This window comes from Pan troglodytes, chromosome 23, assembly GCF_028858775.2.
Source record: "Pan troglodytes isolate AG18354 chromosome 23, NHGRI_mPanTro3-v2.0_pri, whole genome shotgun sequence".
In the NCBI taxonomy this organism is placed as follows: domain Eukaryota; kingdom Metazoa; phylum Chordata; class Mammalia; order Primates; family Hominidae; genus Pan; species Pan troglodytes.
Genome location: NC_086016.1, coordinates 41088552 through 41105719, shown reverse-complemented (window position 1 = coordinate 41105719; position 17168 = coordinate 41088552). Strand labels below are relative to the sequence as shown.

The window sequence follows — 17168 nt, the reverse complement described above, 5'->3', positions numbered from 1 at the left end:
TGAGTCCATGCTTAACACTGGACTTATGTCCTCTTGAATACCAGCTGCTTCTCCAATCTAGGTGCATAGCAGTGATAACTAATGGGTTATCATAGGTAATTTGATTTAGACCATAAAGTTCATTCAAATTGTATATCTAAACAATTTTAATATTGGCCGATTTAGCATGATAATCTGGCAAAGTTTTTTGGTATTTCATGAATTTTTGTTTTACTTGTGTTAGCAGTTTTATAAACCAGTCAGTTGTTTTCTTTTCTTATTGAAGCAACAGGAATTCTTACCCAGTCCAATTCTTGGGGAATTGTGGAATTCATGGGAAATTCTTACCTATGATGTGATCTTTCAAAATTTATTTATTTTTACATGATATGATTTTAAAGTTACTAGAAACCTGTATTCAAAGGTGCTTTTCAGAGTCCTTTTATGAACTTTTAAGAGTTCCATCCTTTTATGAACCTTTTAAAAGATACCATATTCTAGGATTTTGCATGCTTCTGAAGTTTTCAGAAACTGCATCAGCCTTAAGCAATTAACTGTGGAAATGACTTTAAATAATTATAATTTTTATTTATTTTATTTTATTTTGAGATGGAGTCTCACTCTGTCACCCAGGCTGGAGTGCAGTGGCGTGATCTCGGCTCACTGCAACCTCTGCCTCCCAGGTTCAAGCAATTCTCCTGCCTCAGCCTCCTGAGGAGCTGGGATTACACGTGTCCACCACCACACCAGGCTAATTTTTTTGTATTTTTAGTAGAGCGGGGTTTCACCATGTTCGCCATGCTGGTCTCAAACTCCTGACCTTGTGATCTGCCCACCTCAGCCTCCCAAAGTGCTGGGATTACAGGCGTGAGCCACTGCACTTGGCTGTTTTTTGCTTTTTTCAATCAATTTTGTGGACACCTCTGCTCCATAGAGTTTGACCTTATTTATTTGAACACAGATACTGAGAAAGGACAGAGGTTACCTGGACTACAAAATAATGCAGCGATTCTAGACTCAACAGAGACTCCTTCAATAGAGCATTGTTGTTGTTGTTTGTTTTTTTATTTTTATTTTTTTGGTGCTGTAGAATAAAATCCTTTGTACTTTTCTTTTTTCTTTTCTTTTTTTTTTTTTTTGAGATGGAGTTTTGCTCTTGTTACCCAGGCTGGAGTGCAATGGCGCTATCTCAGCTCACTGCAACCTCCATCTCCCAGGTTCAAGCGATTCTCCAGCCTCAGCCTCCCGAGTAGCTGGGATGACAGGCATGTGCCACCACGCCAGGCTAATTTTGTATTTTTAGTAGAGATGGGATTTCTCCACATTGGTCAGGCTGGTCTCAAACTCCCAACCTCAGGTGATCCACCTGCCTCAGCCTCCCAAAATGCTGGTATTACAGCATTTTGGTGAGCCACCGTGCCTGGCGTTTTTTCTTATTTTTTTTTGAGACGGAGTCTCATTCTCTTGCCCAGGCTGGAGTGCAGTGGCGTGATCTCGGCTCACTGCAACCCCCACCTCCTAGGTTCAAGTGATTCTCCTGCCTCAGCCTCCCAAGTAGCTGGGATTACACGTGCATGCCACCATGCCTGGCTATTTTTTGTATTTTTGGTAGAGACAGGTTTTCGCAATGTTGGTCAGGCTGGTCTCAAACTCCTGACCTCAGGTGATCCACCCACCTCAGCCTCTCAAAGTGCTGGGATTATAGGCATGAGCCACCGCACCTGGCCTTAACTCAGTATCTTAGTCCATATGTCCTATAACAAAATACCACAGACTGGGTGATTCATAAACAATAGAAATTTATTGGCTGAGCATCTCAGCCTCCCAAAGTGCTAGGATTACAGGCGTGAGCCACCGTACCCGGCTGGATTTACAGACTTTATCTTTATTTTTTCAATTATAAAATTATTCACCCACTTAGAACAGAAAGCAATATGGAAAAAGGAGGAAAGAAAGGTCTTCTGTACTTGGATGGGGCCAGGTTTGGGGCAAGGAACTGGCACTGTGGAGCTTAGTGCTTGCTTACAGGACCAGCAGGCTATGAGGCAACTGACATGCCCCAGGGAATGTCATCTTGAGTTGCTTCTTGATAATGAGTGGGATACGGGTCCAAGCTGCAAACTTCTTAAGTCATTCTCTAAAACATCCACACTTCAGGACTGCTGAGAGGGAAAGAGAGAAGTTAGGAGGTACCAACTGGTGAGACACCACAGGGAGGAAGGGAGGGAGAGGTGAGGATGAGATCATTAGGAAGAGAAAAGAACCGGCACCAGAAGGGCCAAGAAGGCCTGGAGAAAAACAGGGAGGTGACAAGAGCATCTTAGAAAAGGGAGATCGTCTGTTTACTCTGTTGATAGTTTCTTTTGCTGTGCAGGAGTTCCATTTAATTAGATCCCAATTGTCAATTTCTGTTTTGGTTGCATCTGCTTTTCAGAATTTAATCATAAATTCTTTGCATAGACCAGTGTCCAGTAGAGTATTTCATATTTCCCAGGTTTTCTTCTAAGATTTTTATAGTTTGAGGTCTTACATTTAAGTCTTTAATTCATCTTGAGTTATTATTATTTTTTCAAGCAAAGCCTCACTCTGTTGCCCAGGCTGGAGTGCAGTGGCACGATCTCAGCTCACTACAGCCTTCACCTCCCTGAACTCATGCAATCTCCCATTCACCCTCCCGAATGGCTGGGACCACGGGCACATGCCACCATGCCTGGCTGATTTTTGTATTTTTTGTAGAGATGGGGATTTGCCATGTTGCCCAGGCTGGTCTTTGAACTCCTGGGCTCAAGCAATCCACCCGCCTTGGCCTCCTGAAGTGCTGGGATTACAGGCATGAGTCCTCATGCCCAGCACATCTTGAGTTAATTTTTTTTTTTTTTTTTTTTTTTGGGACAGAGTCTTGCTTTGTTGCCCAGGCTGGAGTGCAGTGGCATGATCTCGGCTCACTGCAACCTCCCACCTCCTGGGTTCAAGCAATTCTCCCGCCTCAGCCTCCTGAGTAGCTGGGATTATAGGTGCAGAGACAGGGGTTCACCATGTTGGCCAGGCTAGTCTCGAACTCCTGACCTCTTGATACGCCTGCCTCGGCCTCCCAGTGCTGGGACTACAGGCATGAGCCACTGCGCCTGGCCGAGTTAATTTTTGTATATGGTGAGAGGCACACATGGACATAAAGATGGAAATAATAGACGCTGGAGACTCCAAAAGAAGAGAGGGTGGGAGGGGGGCCAGGGTTGAAAAACTACCTATTGGGTGCTATGTTCCAGTAGATTGGGTGACTCAAACCTCAGCATCACACAATATATCCATGTAACGACCCTGTGCATGTACCCCTGGAATCTAAAAGAACAAGAAGGAGCCCCTGGTGCGAGAGGAGAACACAAAAAAGAAACAGGTAGTGGGGCGGGGCACGGTGGCTCACACCTGTAATCCCAGCACTTTGGGAGGCCAAGGCAGGCAGGTCACTTGAGGCCAAGAGTTCAAGACCAGCCTGGGCAACATGGTAAAGCCCTGTCTCTACTAAAAATGCAAAAATTAGCTGGGCATGGTGGCGAGTGCCTGTACTCCCAGCTACTCGGGAGGCTGAGGCAGGAGAATCACTTGAACACGGGAGGCGGAGGTTGCACTGAGCCGAGATCACACCACTGCCCTCCTGCCTGGGTGACAGAGTGAGACCCTGTCTCAAAAAAGAAAAGAAAAGAAAAGAAAAAAAGGTAGGGGTAAGGGCAGTGGGCAGAGGTGTGACTGGGTATGGGGCTGCGGCAGGCGGTGAGGAGGTCGGGGGCAGCAGGCAGGACAGTGCCTCACCTTTATCCTCTCAAGCCGTCGCTTTATGGCTCGACTGTTTTTATCTAGCTCCTCTAACATCTTACAGGGGTCGAAGGAAAGCGGTTTCTCGTGGTCCACAAAGTTTTCCCAGCAGTCATTAAACTCTGAGAGGGAAGAGGGAAACCAGCCAGGCCCCAGGGGCAGCAGCTGCAGTGCCAGGAGCTCTTGCTTCCTTTCCCCTCTCTTCTCTTCCTCTCCCTGGACATTGCTCTGTCCGGGGAATTCTCCCTCCCGGGTGGTGTCAGATCTTCGGCCTTGACTGAGCCACAATCCTTCCTTCCTGGCCTCCCACAGACCCCCCGCTCCCCGCCCCCCACCCCCCCCACCCCCCGCCAACCTCCTCCAACCCCCAACCCCCAGCCCCCGCCAAGCCTGTGCCCCCGGGGGTTTGCACTCTTATAACTGCAAAGCCTCTTTCCTACCTGGGAGGCCCATGACCTCCACCGGGACCTGGGATCCACACAGAAGCCGCAGCCCCTCCCGCTGGGGCTTGCACCAGTGGTAGTACAGGCGGGAGGCGAAGATGCGCAGGTTCAGATGGTCGTGAGCCTGGATGAAGTCAACCAGCTTCCAGGCACAGGAGGAGCAGGGGCTCCACGTGAGGTAACAGGTGACTTGGTAGCACTGCGTTTCGTCCAGTCCCATGGACTTGATCTCGTTAATAAAGCAAATTTCTGCATGGCACTTTTTCTGGGGAGGGTCCCAAACAGAGAGAAGGGAGGGGAGAAGAGAGAGGCCAGGAGTCATGTGACTGGGGGCGGGGGCCGGGACGGGGGCGGGGATGCGGGGGCGGAGGGGTCTGTCCGGTGAACTTTCTAGTGCGTGGCCTGGCCTAGTGCAGGGCAAGCACCCGCTTCCTGCCTTCCCTGGTTTATACAGCCCTGCACTCACGCACCCGTGTGTTAATTCATCTGTCCCAGGACTTCCACATCTTTCTGTAAATTGGACAAAGATCCCTGTGTCCAGAGGAGGAGACAACACCTCCACGCCCCAGTCCCGAAGCTCTGTGGACCCTGCCTTTGGACACCCGCCTGGGAGGCTGTGTCCAACCCGGGATGATCCTAAAGAGCAGGTGAGAGCCGGGGCGGGGGGCGGGGAGGCGGGGAGGCAGGGCAGGTAGGGGCTGGCAATAGAGCGGATAGGACAGGGGTGTGATGGAGTTGCACTCAGACCGTGGCACGGCACCTCGGCTTTCCCGAAGTAGTGACTGAGCTGAGATCGGGAGAAAGTAAATGAGAGGGGCAGAAGGAGCATTCTACAGAAGGGTTGGCCTCTTCAGAGGTCCGGGGACGGGAAAGAATGGGAGTGTCCTAGGGAAACTGGGCCACTCAGATCCAGCTAAGCCAAAACCCAGGCAGGCACCAAGGGTTACCTTGGTGTTAACACAGAGGGTGTTAAATCAAAAATTGAGAAATTTATAGGCAGGCATTTCATGTATTTTCTGCACACATCAGATGGGGTTAGCCCCTGCCGGCCCTGTGCCCAGAGAGCCCGTGTGGCACCTTGTTTTCAAAGTAGCCTCTGGTGGGCGTGGAGCCATTCTGCGGCGTCAGCTGGTAACACAAGAGGGCCTTCCTCGGGTAGTAAGGCCTTCTGAGGCGGCGCCTGTTGTTAAACTGTAAGCGGAAAGTTTCGGCTGTTAACAGAGCCATCGTGTTTCTGTGCAACAGAAAGGGGAAAACCAAAGATGAAGGGAGCGTCCTCTTGAGTCACCCCAGGCTCAAGCCACTTTTCAAACCCAACTCTTTTTTGTTTTTTGAGACAGAGTCTCCCTCTGTCGCCCAGGCTGGAGTGCAGTGGCGAGATCTCGGCTCACTGCAACCTCCGCCTTCCAAGTTCAAGCGATTCTCCTGCCTCAGCCTCCCAAGTAGCTGGGATTACAGATGCCTGCCACCACTCCTGGCTAATTTTTGTATTTTTAGTACAGACGGGGTTTCACCATGTTGGCCAGGCTGGTCTCGAACTCCTGATCTCAGGTGATCCACCCACCTTGGTCTCCCAAAGTGTTGGGATTACAGGTGTGAGCCCCTGCGCCCAGCCAAACCCAACCCTTTCTGTTCATTTGGGCCCTTCCCCTTGGTGAGGGAGGGTCTCCCCTTTAGTTGTTGGCCAGGAGGACTGCAGTGGAGCAGGGGGAGGAAGGGCTGGCAGGAGGGCAGGAGGAGGGGAGTGCTCCCTCCCACCTTGTCTGCTATCTCCCATCCTCCCACCTGGGAGGGCACCCGCTGCTGCCCACAGCTGAGGCTCTTTGCATGGGGATGCCCCGACCTCGTCACTATTCTTCCTGGGTTGGGTGGGGATCCCCTGCCTGAGAACTGTGGGTGTGCCTTACTGGCTCCCCTGGGCTCAGACCTGCTCTGAGCTGCTCACAGGCCTCTGGCCTGAGTCCCAGATCCCTCTTTCCAGCTGCAGTTGGACACCCCCTCCTTGAGGTCCACAGGCCTCTCGACCCCTACATGTCCAATACCAGAACCCTTCCCCTTGGGGACTGACGGGGTGGAAACTGGGGCTTCCTCCAGCACTGTGCTCTTTGCTCAGGTGTGTGTTTGACAAGTTTGTCTGCACAGAACACAGTTGAGTGAACAGAAAAGCTGTTGTCACCAAGGGAGTGTTGTGACACATTTTTGGCTGAAGAAATTACATAGATTTTGCTCTCCTGAATTGTGATTACATTCTACAGAGGATTCAATTTTGGATTTTGCTTTTTTTTTGTTTTTGAGAGAGAGTCTTGCTCTGTTGCCCAGGCTGGAGTGCAATGGTCCAATCTCGGCTCACTGCAAGCTCCACCTACCAGGTTCAAGTGATTCTCCCGGGTTCAAGCAATTCTCCTGCCTCACCCTCCCAAGTAGCTGGAATTACAAGCACCCTCCTTCATGCCTGGCTAATTTTTGTATTTTTGTAGAGATGGAGTTTTACCATGTTGGCCAGGCTGGTCTTGAACTCCTTTGACCTCAGGTGATCCACCCACCTCGGCCTCCCAAAGTGCTGGGATTATAGGCGTGAGCCACCGCGCCCCGCCAGGATTGTGACCCATGCGCTCACCTCCTGTCTCCCCGAGGGCCTGAGCTCCCTTTCTTTGGCCTGTCTGATTGGTGGTTGCCCATCTACTTTCTATTCTGCTTTCTGGAAAACCCCTGAGCATTTCAAGCCTCCAAGTCCTGAGAATTTCTGCAGCTTTCCCAAGCAGGAAGACCAGGGAGAGGAGAAGAGAAGGAGATGCTGGCAGGGGCAGCAGGGCCGGGGTGACCTCTCCCAGCTCAGGGCCCCAGCTCTGGTCTTTCCAGGGATGGATCTCCCATCCTCCCAGTATTTCTGCCACCCATCCTCTAACCCATTAAAAATAAGAAAAGTGAATAAAATTCTCCCCTTCAAAATAAGAGCTCTTAATATTTCAGTTCAATTAATTCCTGGCATTTTACCTATTCATGTTATTTTATTTTATTTTTAGTTTTAGTAGATAAGGGGTCTCCCTATGTTGCCCAGGCTGGTTTGGAACTCCTGGTCTTTAGTGGTGATCCCCCCCTCTCAGCTTCCCAAAATGTTGGGATTACAGGCATGAGCCATTTTGCGTGGCCAGGCAGGAAAATGGCGTGAACCCAGGAGGTGGAGCTTGTAGTGAGCCGAGATTGCGCCCCAGCCTGGGCAACAGACTGAGACTCCCCTTCTCAAAAAAACAAAACGAAACAAAAAATCAGGGTAGCACTTCCATCCCCAGGCCCAGGCCACTCTTCTAAGTGCTGAGAGGATCTGAGCTCACGTGAGGCTGCCCTAGGCCTGCAGGGGCCATTCTCATCTTACAGAGGAGGGGCCAGAGGTGCAGAGAGGTGGGGTAACCTGCCCAGGCCACGGAGCTGGGCCCCTTTCCTGGCCAGCCCTGCCAGCCTTTGCATCACGGGCCCTGCAGGAGGGAGGCTTTGGGAACCAGGATCTCTTCTTACTAAATTTTAAAATAAAAGCATTTCTCCTGATCATTGAGTTTTTCCTTATATTCCGTGTTACTGGTGTCATTATAAACGGTGATGTGAATACTGATCATGGAGGAGGAGCGTGTGTTCAGGGTCATCTGCATCCTCCTCTGCCCACAGTGGAGACATCCTTGGAAGAGATGATTTGCCTTGTGCTTCAGAGACCATTGCCTCCCCACACCCTCTCCTAAGACTTTGTATTGAAACAAAGTAATCTTACACAAAGTTCATCAAAGCACTGTGAACAAAATTCCAGATTGCTCCCATCATCCTTTAGTTCAGTTCTCCCAGTTCCAGAGCCCAGCAATGGCAGGAAGCACACAGAGTGAGCACCCTCCCAAGGTGGGGAGCACTAGCCCAGCCATGACTTTTAGGGGAGAGTCTCAGCAGGGGGCTTGGGCTGGTGCAGGCTGGGGAGGCGGCCCATTCAGAAGCAGCAGTGGGGTGACCACACAGCAGGGCAAAGAGCCTGGGTGGGAGTGGGGATGGCAGGGGAGCCAGAGGAGAAGGAGCCCAGGGCTGGGGCTGGGGCAGCGGGAGGCCAGGGCTGAGGCCCAGAAGGGCTGCCAGGCAGGAAGTGGCAGCAGAGGGCCCAGTGGACAGAGTGGGCAGCAGTACCTGATCTGTGCTTCTGGCCACAGCTTCCTTAGCAGACTTGCCCCTGCTTGTCTGGGGCACTAAGTTTCACTTTTGGCAGCTCTCCCAAAAGTCACAAAAAGTCAGCTCTCCCAAAAGTCACAAAAAGTCACTGCTTGATGAGGGTGGCTCCACCCTCTTCCTTTTGTGGGACTGGAGTGGGAGGGCCCTGGGGTGCTTCAGATCCCTCAGGCTCCTTTCTTTCTCTATTTCCTCGGGCTTGGCAGGGGAAGTCTGAGGGAGGTGGCTCACCTCCCATCCTCCCACCCCCAATTCCCTCTCCAGGTACAGCCAGACCCAACTCCCTCCCCAGGTATAGTTTACAAAAGAACAAAGGCCAGATGCGGTGGCTCACACCTGTAATCCCAACTCTTTGGGAGGCTGAGGTGGGCAAATCACAAGGTAAGGAGATGAAGACCATCCTAGCCAACATGGTGAAACCCCGTCTCTGCTAAAATACAAAAAATTAGCCAGGTGTGGTGGCCTGCGCCTGTAGTTCCAGCTGCTTGGGAGGCTGAGGCAGGGAAATTGCTTGAACCTTGGAGGCAGAGGTTGCAGTGAGCCGAGATCGCACCACTGCACTCCACCCTGGCAACAGAATGAGACCCTGTCTCAAAAAATAAATAAATAAATAAAAATAAAAAAGAAAAAAGAAAAAAGAAAGGAATTGATGGCTGGTCACGGTGCCTGTTATCCCAGCACTTTGGGAGACTGAGGCAGGTGGATTGCCTGAAGTCAGGAGTTCAAAATCAACCTGGCCAACTGCACTCCAGCCTGGGCAATAAGAACAAAACTCCGTCTCAAAAACTAAACTAAACTAAAATAAATGAAAGGAATAGAAGCCACAGAAAGGAACAGGGATCCAGACCAGGGCTGACACCATAGACCAGATGCCACTCCCCTGGTGGACAGGGCAGGCTGCAGCCCCCTCCCCACCACCCCACTGACCTTTGGCATTCAGCCCCCTGGCAGGACCCTGAGCCTGATGTGAAATGAGCACTGGGGTCAGGCTCAGGACTGCATCTCCAGTGGATCCAGTGCCCATTACCTAGCCCAGTCCCCAGATAGCACTGGGAGGGGAGGGCAGTGATCCTGACAGTCAGAGGAGGTCCCAAGCACAGAGAGGCTAAGATACTGTCCCCACGTCACACAGCAAATCAACAGCAGAGCTGGAGTGCTGGCCAGGACTTCCTGTGTCCCTTCTCCCCCACAGCTAGCTACTTTGAGGTTCTTCATTGCTCCATGGAAAGGAGCAGGAGAGGAGACACGAGGGAGGGGACTTACTGCTCCTAAAGGGCCTCCCAGGTCAGAGATGAAGGACCTGGACTTCACATTTGCATTCTGGAACCCATGTCCTCATCTGCATGCATATCAACCAACACCCTTCAGATCATAAACACCAAAGAGCCAGGCCAGGTGCCGTGGCTCATGCCTGTAATCCCAGCACTTCGGGAGGCTCGGGCAGGCTGATGACCTGAGGTCAGGAGTTCGAGACCAGCCTGGGCAACATGGTGAAACCTCGTCTCTATTAAAAATGCAAAAATTAGCCAGGTGTGGTGGCGGGCATCTGTAATCCCAGCTACTCAGGAGTCTGAAGCAGGGGAATCATTCGAACCTGGGAGGCAGAGGTTGCAGCGAGCCGAAATTGTGCCACTGCACTCTAGCCTGGTCGACAAGAACGGGACTCTGTCTAAAAGAAAAAGAAAAAGAAAAACCAAAGAACCCCTAGGAAAGTTGAATCCCAAGGGCGAGGACTAGGGGCAGTCACTGCGGAGTCTAGGTTCCACACCAAGGAGTCCCATTGAACCTTGCCCAGCTTGTCCCTGCATATCCTCCTGCCCTGCACACCCCGACAGCCCCCTAGACCCTGCATGGCCCCTGGGGTCACAGGAGCTTGGGCGAGAATTTAGAAGGTTCCTGGGAATGGCATCCCCTCCACCCTATCTGTCCTAATGTTGGGGCTACAGTCCATGGAAGATTCCAGAATGAGCGGGGTCCTGCCAGGAGAGACATCAGATCTGCACCCTGTAGTGCTGGTTAATCACAGAGCTGAGTCTCCCAGGCTGAGAAGCAGGGAGGATGGAAAGGAAGGCGGAACCCTTTCCTGGTCCTTCCCACGGCAGCATTCCCACTACTCCTCCAGTGAATTCCTGCAGCAGAGACCCTGTGGTGTCCAGGACGGGCCTGTGCTTAGGTGTTGTCTCCAGGAGGACAGGAGGTTTGGCCTGGCCACTCTGGCCTGTGTTCGTTGCTGCAAAGGGGGACCCGATCCGGACCCCAAGAATGGGTTCTTGGATCTCTCACAGGAAAGAACTCAAGCTGAGCCACAGGGTGCGGTGAAGTTGTGATCATTTATTAGAAGCTCCAGTACTACAGACTAGGGAGGCCTCAGAAGGCAGAAGGAAGAACGTCCCGTCTTTGTTTTAAGCTTCTTTTTTTTTTTTTTGAGACGGAGTCTCGCTCTGTCACCCAGGATGTGGTGCAATGGTGCAATCTCGGCTCACTTCAACCTCTGCCTCCCAGGTTTAAGAAATTCTCCTGCCTCAGACTCCCGAGTAGCTGGGTTCACAGGTGTGCAGCGCCACACCCGGCTAATTTCTGTATTTTTAGTAGAGAAGGGATTTCATCATATTGGCCAGGCTGGTTTCAAACTTCTGACTCCTGATCTGCCCACCTCAGCCTCCCAAAGTGCTGGGATTACAGGTGTGAGCCACCACGCCCGGCCTAAATCTCCACTTTATAAGGACACCAGATTTATTGGGTTAGGAACTACCCCGATGACCTCATCCACTGTGCCTGGCCTAAACTCTCCTTATATTGGAGTCTTACCAATGTAAAACCTAAGCCATGTCTACATGCAAGCGAGCTGACAGTGTGACAAAATTTATTACTTTGTTGATTTAAAGAAAGTTATCCAGGGCCTGGCATGGTGGCTCACACCTGTAATCCCAGCACTTTGGGAGTCCGAGGTCAGCCTGGCCAACATGGTGAAACCCCATCTCTACTAAAATTGTGAAAATTAGCTGGGCGTGATGGTGGCAAATGTGTAATCCCAGCACTTTGGGAGTTCAAGGTCAGCCTGGCCAACATGGTGAAATCCCATCTCTACTAAAATTGCAAAAATTAGCTGGGCATGGTGGTAGCATACCTGTAATCCCAGCTACTCAGGAGGCTGAGGCAGGAGAATCTCTTGAACCTGGGAGGCAGACGTTTCAGCGAGCCTAGATCCTGCCACTGCACTCCAGCCTGGGTGACAGAGCGAGACTCCATCTCAAAAAAAAAAAAGATATCAATGAGATATGCATATCTTATTTAAAGGGTATGATTTTTAAACCATGGCCTTTTGGTTTAGTTTTAAGAACAATAGATTGGGCCGGGCATGGTGGCTCATGCCTGTAATCCCAGCACTTTGGGAGGCCAAGGCAGGTGGATCACCTGAGGTCAGGAGTTTGAGACCAGCCTGGACCAACATGGAGAAACCCCGTCTCTACTAAGAATACAAAAATTATCCAGGCATGGTGGTGCATGCCTATAATCCCAGCTACTCGGGAGGCTGAGGCAGGAGAATCGCTTGAACCCAGGAGGCAGAGGTTGCAGTGAGCTGAGATCAAGCCATTGCACTCCAGCCTGGGCAACAGAGCAAAACTCCATCTCCAAAAAACAAACAAACAAACAAAAAAGCAAAAAAAAAACAAAAAACAAAACAAAAAAACAATAGATTGAATAATCCCTATAATGTTTGAGGATGTTATAGGCTGGAGTCCCAGAAAATATCTTGGCATGCCCTTGAACTTTGATTTCATTTGTAATCCAGTTGTTGTTGTTGTTGTTGTTTTTTTTTTTTTTGAGACAGAGTCTCACTCTGTCACCCAGGCTGGAGTGCAGTGGCATGATCTTAGCTCACTGCTGCCTCCGCCTCCCGGGCTCCAGCAATTTTCTTGCCTCAGCCTACCGAGTAGCTGGGACTACAAGCGCCCGCCACCACGCCCAGCTAATTTTTGTATTTTTAGTAGAGACAGAATTTCACCATGTTGGCCAGGCTGGTCTCAAACTCCTGACCTCAGGTGATCCACCTGCTTTAGCCTCCCACAGTGCTGGGATTATAGGCGTGAGCCACCGCGCCTTGCCTGTTGCTCAGTTTATCTAGGTAATTTAGTTTGACATCAAATACACAAAAGCACAATAAATGCAAGCACTGATGGGAAATAAAGTAGGTGTTCACCAGGAAGGATGATAGCTTTCTCCAAATGAGGGGGAATCACCTCTTCCAGACTTGTCGAGGTCCAAACCTCACAGCCCAGATCAACGGGAGGAAAACAACCCTCCTAACAGAAAATCTCCCAAACAGGAAGGGGAAAGACCCCTCCCCAGCCTTATCCCAAATGAAACAGAATGCAAACCCAATTCTGGAGTTTTGTCCAAGAAAGATCTGCCAGGGGGCAGAAGAGGTTACCAGCGTGGGTACCTTTCACCATCGTTCTGTGGGCTGCTGATTCCCCTGGAGGGAAGTGAGAATTGGATCCCACTTCTGACCCCACGTATGTTGAAGTCAAAATAAAACTATGGAGAGAAATTTCTAAATTTAATGTTTTATTTGGGAAGAAGAATTGCAGTTCAGCGTGTACATGAAGAACAAAGGGAAGGTTAAAGATTTTACAAAAAGGAGAAATATTTCTGTTCCTCTTTTCAGAGAGTTCATGGGCCCTAGGAAGGGTTGGGAGCCGGCAGGTTCCATTGATGAGCCACTGTGATAGGCATCGTGGGTCCCAGAGTTGCAGCAGTTTATCTCAGAAGCTGTAGGTAAAGCTGGTTTCAGGGTACAGTGAGCAGTTTCAGCCATCAGGCTTGTGGAAGCGATGTTTTGCAAACTGAGCGGTTTCCCCTCCTGGCTCCTGGCCTCTGTTTGAGTTGGGTGTGACAAGAATGACCCAATACTTACCATCGGTTTTTTACAAAAGGTGTTTCTCAAAACTTAACTTTCACACTTATGTATATTTCTACTACCTATTTATATCAGTTCAATGACAAGATTTAGGTATGATGAGGAGATGGAAGGAGCCAGGCTAGGGGCCCCCAGGATGGGAGGAAGGAGACTGGGGGGTGGATGGAGGTTGCTCTGGAGGCAGAAAGCAGCCTCTCACAGGCAGGGTCAGGAAGGTGGGGAAGAGGCAGTGAGGTGGGGGCACTGAGGGGTGGTACTCAGGGCAGGAGCAGCTCAGAAGGCCCAGGCAGGGGTGAATCTGATCCAGGACAGAGGGAAGGCATCAGGAGGCTGAGCAGGAGCCGAGAGGAGCGAGGGGATCAGCTGTGAGGCTACCCTGCAACTTGGTGACCGGAGATGGGTAGTTTTCACGCTGTCCCTTGCAAGGCTGACATGGCACATCTCTCTTGTACACAGTCTTCTCAACAGTGTTCAAATTCTGAGATAAAAGAGGGGAGAAAGAAGTCAGGCCCGGCAGACCTCTCTCCCCTGACCCTGGGCCTGCCCCTCCTAGGTGTGATCTCCTGGCTGTCAGTGCTGGCTCAGTCACTGCAGGCTCTCCTGGGACATCGTCCCAGTGGCATCCCAGACTCCCCTGCCCCTCATGCTGTCCCTCCCCCCCACACACCCCTCAGGCCCCAACCTCTCACCCTTAGAAGACATGATCTGCACACGTGCCCCTGTGTCCTGCAGTCTGCGAAGCCCGTGCTGGAATCCCAGGTCACAGTCATGGTAGAGGTGGGCAGTGAAGATGCTCAGCTTCATTTTGTTGTACTCGGCCACTTTCACCACATGGTCCGGGCTGGAGCTCCGGGATATGAACCAGGTGATCTGGTAGCACTTGTAAGGAGGCAGCACGTTGCAGGTCAGGACGGGAAGCACATGTCTGCTCTGTGAGACCGGCTACTTTTGCCCTTTCTCACTGCAATGTCAAGTTGAGGAGATGCCTGCCAGTGGCGGCTCACACCTGTGATCCCAGCACCTCGGGAGGCTGAGGCAGGAGGATTGCCTGAGCCTAGAAGTTCAAGACCAGCTGGGGCAACATGGAAAAACCCCATCCCTACTAAACACAAACACACACACACACACAAGGAAATTAGCTGGGTGTGGTGACGCACATCTGAAGTCTCAGCTACTTGGGAGGCTGAAGTGGGAGGATTGGTTAAGCCCGGGAGATTGAGGCTGCAGCAAGCTGTGATCTTGCCACTGCACTCCAGCCTGGGTGACGGGGTGAGACCCTTACTCAAAAAATATGTATAAATAAAGAGTGGAGACGGATGTCTACAGGCAAACAGGCTTGCTGCTGACATCGACCTCTCAAGGGGTGTGCCTTGCCCCTTACGCTCCTCTCTGCTCAGGGCCACTCTCCCACTGAGGATGCCCTTCGAGGACTCAGGAGCCTTCCGTGTTCTCAGAACCCTCTGACAGGCAAGGCCACATCCTTCCGTCCTGCAGACTCAGGGCCCCAGTAGAAGGGATGTGACTCAGAAAAGGTGCCAGAGTCTTGCCTGCCTCCTCCCTACCCCCGCAGAAAGCCCTGTGCACCGTTAGGCAGGTGTGGGGGCAACTTTTTCAGACTTTGACCACAGAGGCCACTTTACTCCTGATCCGGGTGGCTCTCTGGGAAGCAGTGCCTGCCCGGGGTGGTGAGGGCCGGAGAAGGCAGTGGGAGGAGGATAGGGCCCCACCGTGGAGGGTGGCTGAGGTACAGACCCTGAGGGACAGCAGGCACCTTCCACGGCAGCCCATCCTATGCCTGTGGGTGCCAAAACCACAGCGCTGCCAGTGGCATCACCTCCCCGAGGGCTTCCTGGGTGGAGGGGCTGGACCAGACCTTGTGGGCAGGGAGACTGCCATCACGTCAGGCAGCTTGACTCAGGGAGAGGAGGAGACTCGGACTGGCCCAACTCCTGGTGCGTACCAGGTCTGTCCCAAATCCAGCCCCCATTGCCCTCCAAGTGCACAGTTGAGAGGGAGGTATAATTGCCCCCACTTTACAGATGAGTAAAGAGAGGTTTCAGGGGAGGTGACGTGCCGAGGTACGGGACAGTGGCAGGCACAGTGGGCTCTTAGACCCAGGGTCGCCTGCCTGCCCACCAGTGCTCTGGTCTCCACTCTCCAGGTCCCCATAGAAGTGTGTGGAACCATTACCCCCTGCCCCAGAGTGACACGGAGGGTCACGGTCTCTGTCCAGAATTTTCTGATTGGCACAGGGCAGACCTGATGGTGGGCGTTGTTGCTCTGTGTGCAGGCACGGCCCTGTGCCAGGCCGTCTCCCCCAGCCCTGCTCCTGACAGTCCCTGGACCACCCCCACCTCCATCTCAGTCTTCCCACCCAGGGAACGTGGCCACAAGCTCACTCCACCCTGGCCAGCTCCCTGAAACACACCAGCATCTTGATTAAGCAACAACCTTCCCTGCTGTCTCCAGATGGTCATTCATTCTTCCATGGGTAGAAAATTTGAAAGAAAAAAGTGGTAGATTTTGAAAATCTGTATTTGTTCTGAGGGTGGGGTAGGGGGATGACATTCACCAAGAACTGACCGGAATCATGGTCTTATTCCCTTGGTCTTACCCAGGAACAGCTCAGGGCTGCCTCTGCCAGTCTGTCCAACCATCATTAGACTGCATGGCCCTCCATGCTGGGATCCTGATGGGTTTGTTTGTTTTGTTTGCTACGTGGAGTGGAGTGGAGTGGGTGGCAAAATGTCCAGCTTTTCCCAGAGCACAGTGCAACAAAAGTTCATCATGATTGCCCATGACAGACACAGCCTGGGGCCTGGGATCCGATCTAAAACTAGCACTCATGGCTGGGCACGGTGGCTAACGCCTGTAATCCAAGCACTTTGGGACGTCAGGCGGACAGATCGCTTGAGGTCAGGAGTTTGAGACCATCCTGGACCAAAGTGGTGAAACCCCATCTTCACTAAAACTACAAAAATTAGCTGGGTGTGGTGGTGCACACCTATAATCCTAGCTACTCGAGAGGTGGAGGCAGGAGAATCCTGGAACTTGGGAGGCAGAGGTTTCAGTGAGCTGAGATCGCGCCACTGCACTCCAGCCTGGGTGACACAGCGAGACTCTGTCTCAAAAAAAACAAAAACAAACAACAACAAAAAAAACAAACTACACTGTAAAATGCTTGTAGATAACACTGATAAAACTCTGTGCCTCCCAGAGACACTTCTAAGCACAGGTGACAGGGGTCAGCTCCTGGGGAGTGACAGCCCCGCCCCCATTTCGGGTTCTGCAACATTGAGGGAAAATGTAAGACCCCATATCCCGCTGGAGTTTCCACCAGAGCCCAGGAAAAGTCCCCGGGGACAGGAAGGAGCTGGTTCCCCATGTGGGCGGCAGGGATGGGAGCAGGGAGAATGGCCTGCTTCACAGGTGCAGGCTTCACCTGAGATTCACCCTGGTTCCCTGTAAGGGGGGGACAAGGCAGGCACACAGCTGGGGTCCAGACTATTGAGGGAGAAGGCAGGGCAGAGGGACCCTGGGCAGGTGCTGGGCTGTGCAGCCTGGGTCACCCTGGGACCAGAATGGAGGTTCCACTTGGGTTTGGAGTCCATGCTGCTGTGTCCGGGGTCCCGGCTCTGCCACCACTGTGGGGGCCCGCCTCCCTACAGCCCAGAGGGACCACAGGCTCTCAGTTCCCAGCCCAGGTCTCAGCAGTGTCATGGGGCTGTGTCCAGTTCCCATCCCAGGACCCACAGGGCTCCCAGGTCATGGGCAAAGCTGTGAGTTGAGGCCCGGGGGATGGGGGCCTGGGCCCTTGG

General features: G+C 52.0%; 1 protein-coding gene across 3 annotated transcripts; it reads right to left on the bottom strand.

Moving 5' to 3' along the window:
- Positions 1–1758: 1758 nt before the first annotated feature.
- On the bottom strand, positions 1759–8563 carry APOBEC3H (apolipoprotein B mRNA editing enzyme catalytic subunit 3H). 3 transcript variants are annotated; one of them, XM_016938808.4, is made up of 5 exons: positions 8391–8563; positions 5310–5466; positions 4230–4497; positions 3787–3911; positions 1759–2138 (listed from the first exon to the last, which is right to left on the bottom strand). In XM_016938808.4, exons 2-5 carry the CDS (start codon positions 5457–5459, stop codon positions 2133–2135), a joined length of 549 nt encoding a protein of 182 aa, XP_016794297.3. In that variant the 5' UTR covers positions 5460–5466; positions 8391–8563; the 3' UTR covers positions 1759–2132.
- Positions 8564–17168: the final 8605 nt, after the last annotated feature.

Bases quoted from the DNA above. Each gene is read 5' to 3' on its own strand.
- APOBEC3H (XM_009438320.5), bottom strand. From the start codon at position 5,459: ATGGCTCTGTTAACAGCCGAAACTTTCCGCTTACAGTTTAACAACAGG. The intron at 4,498-5,309 runs GTGCCACACGGG...GACCCTCCCCAG, and splicing joins GAGGCTACTTTGAAAACAAG to AAAAAGTGCCATGCAGAAAT. The intron at 3,912-4,229 runs GTAGGAAAGAGG...CTTCCCTCTCAG, and splicing joins GGAGGTCATGGGCCTCCCAG to AGTTTAATGACTGCTGGGAA.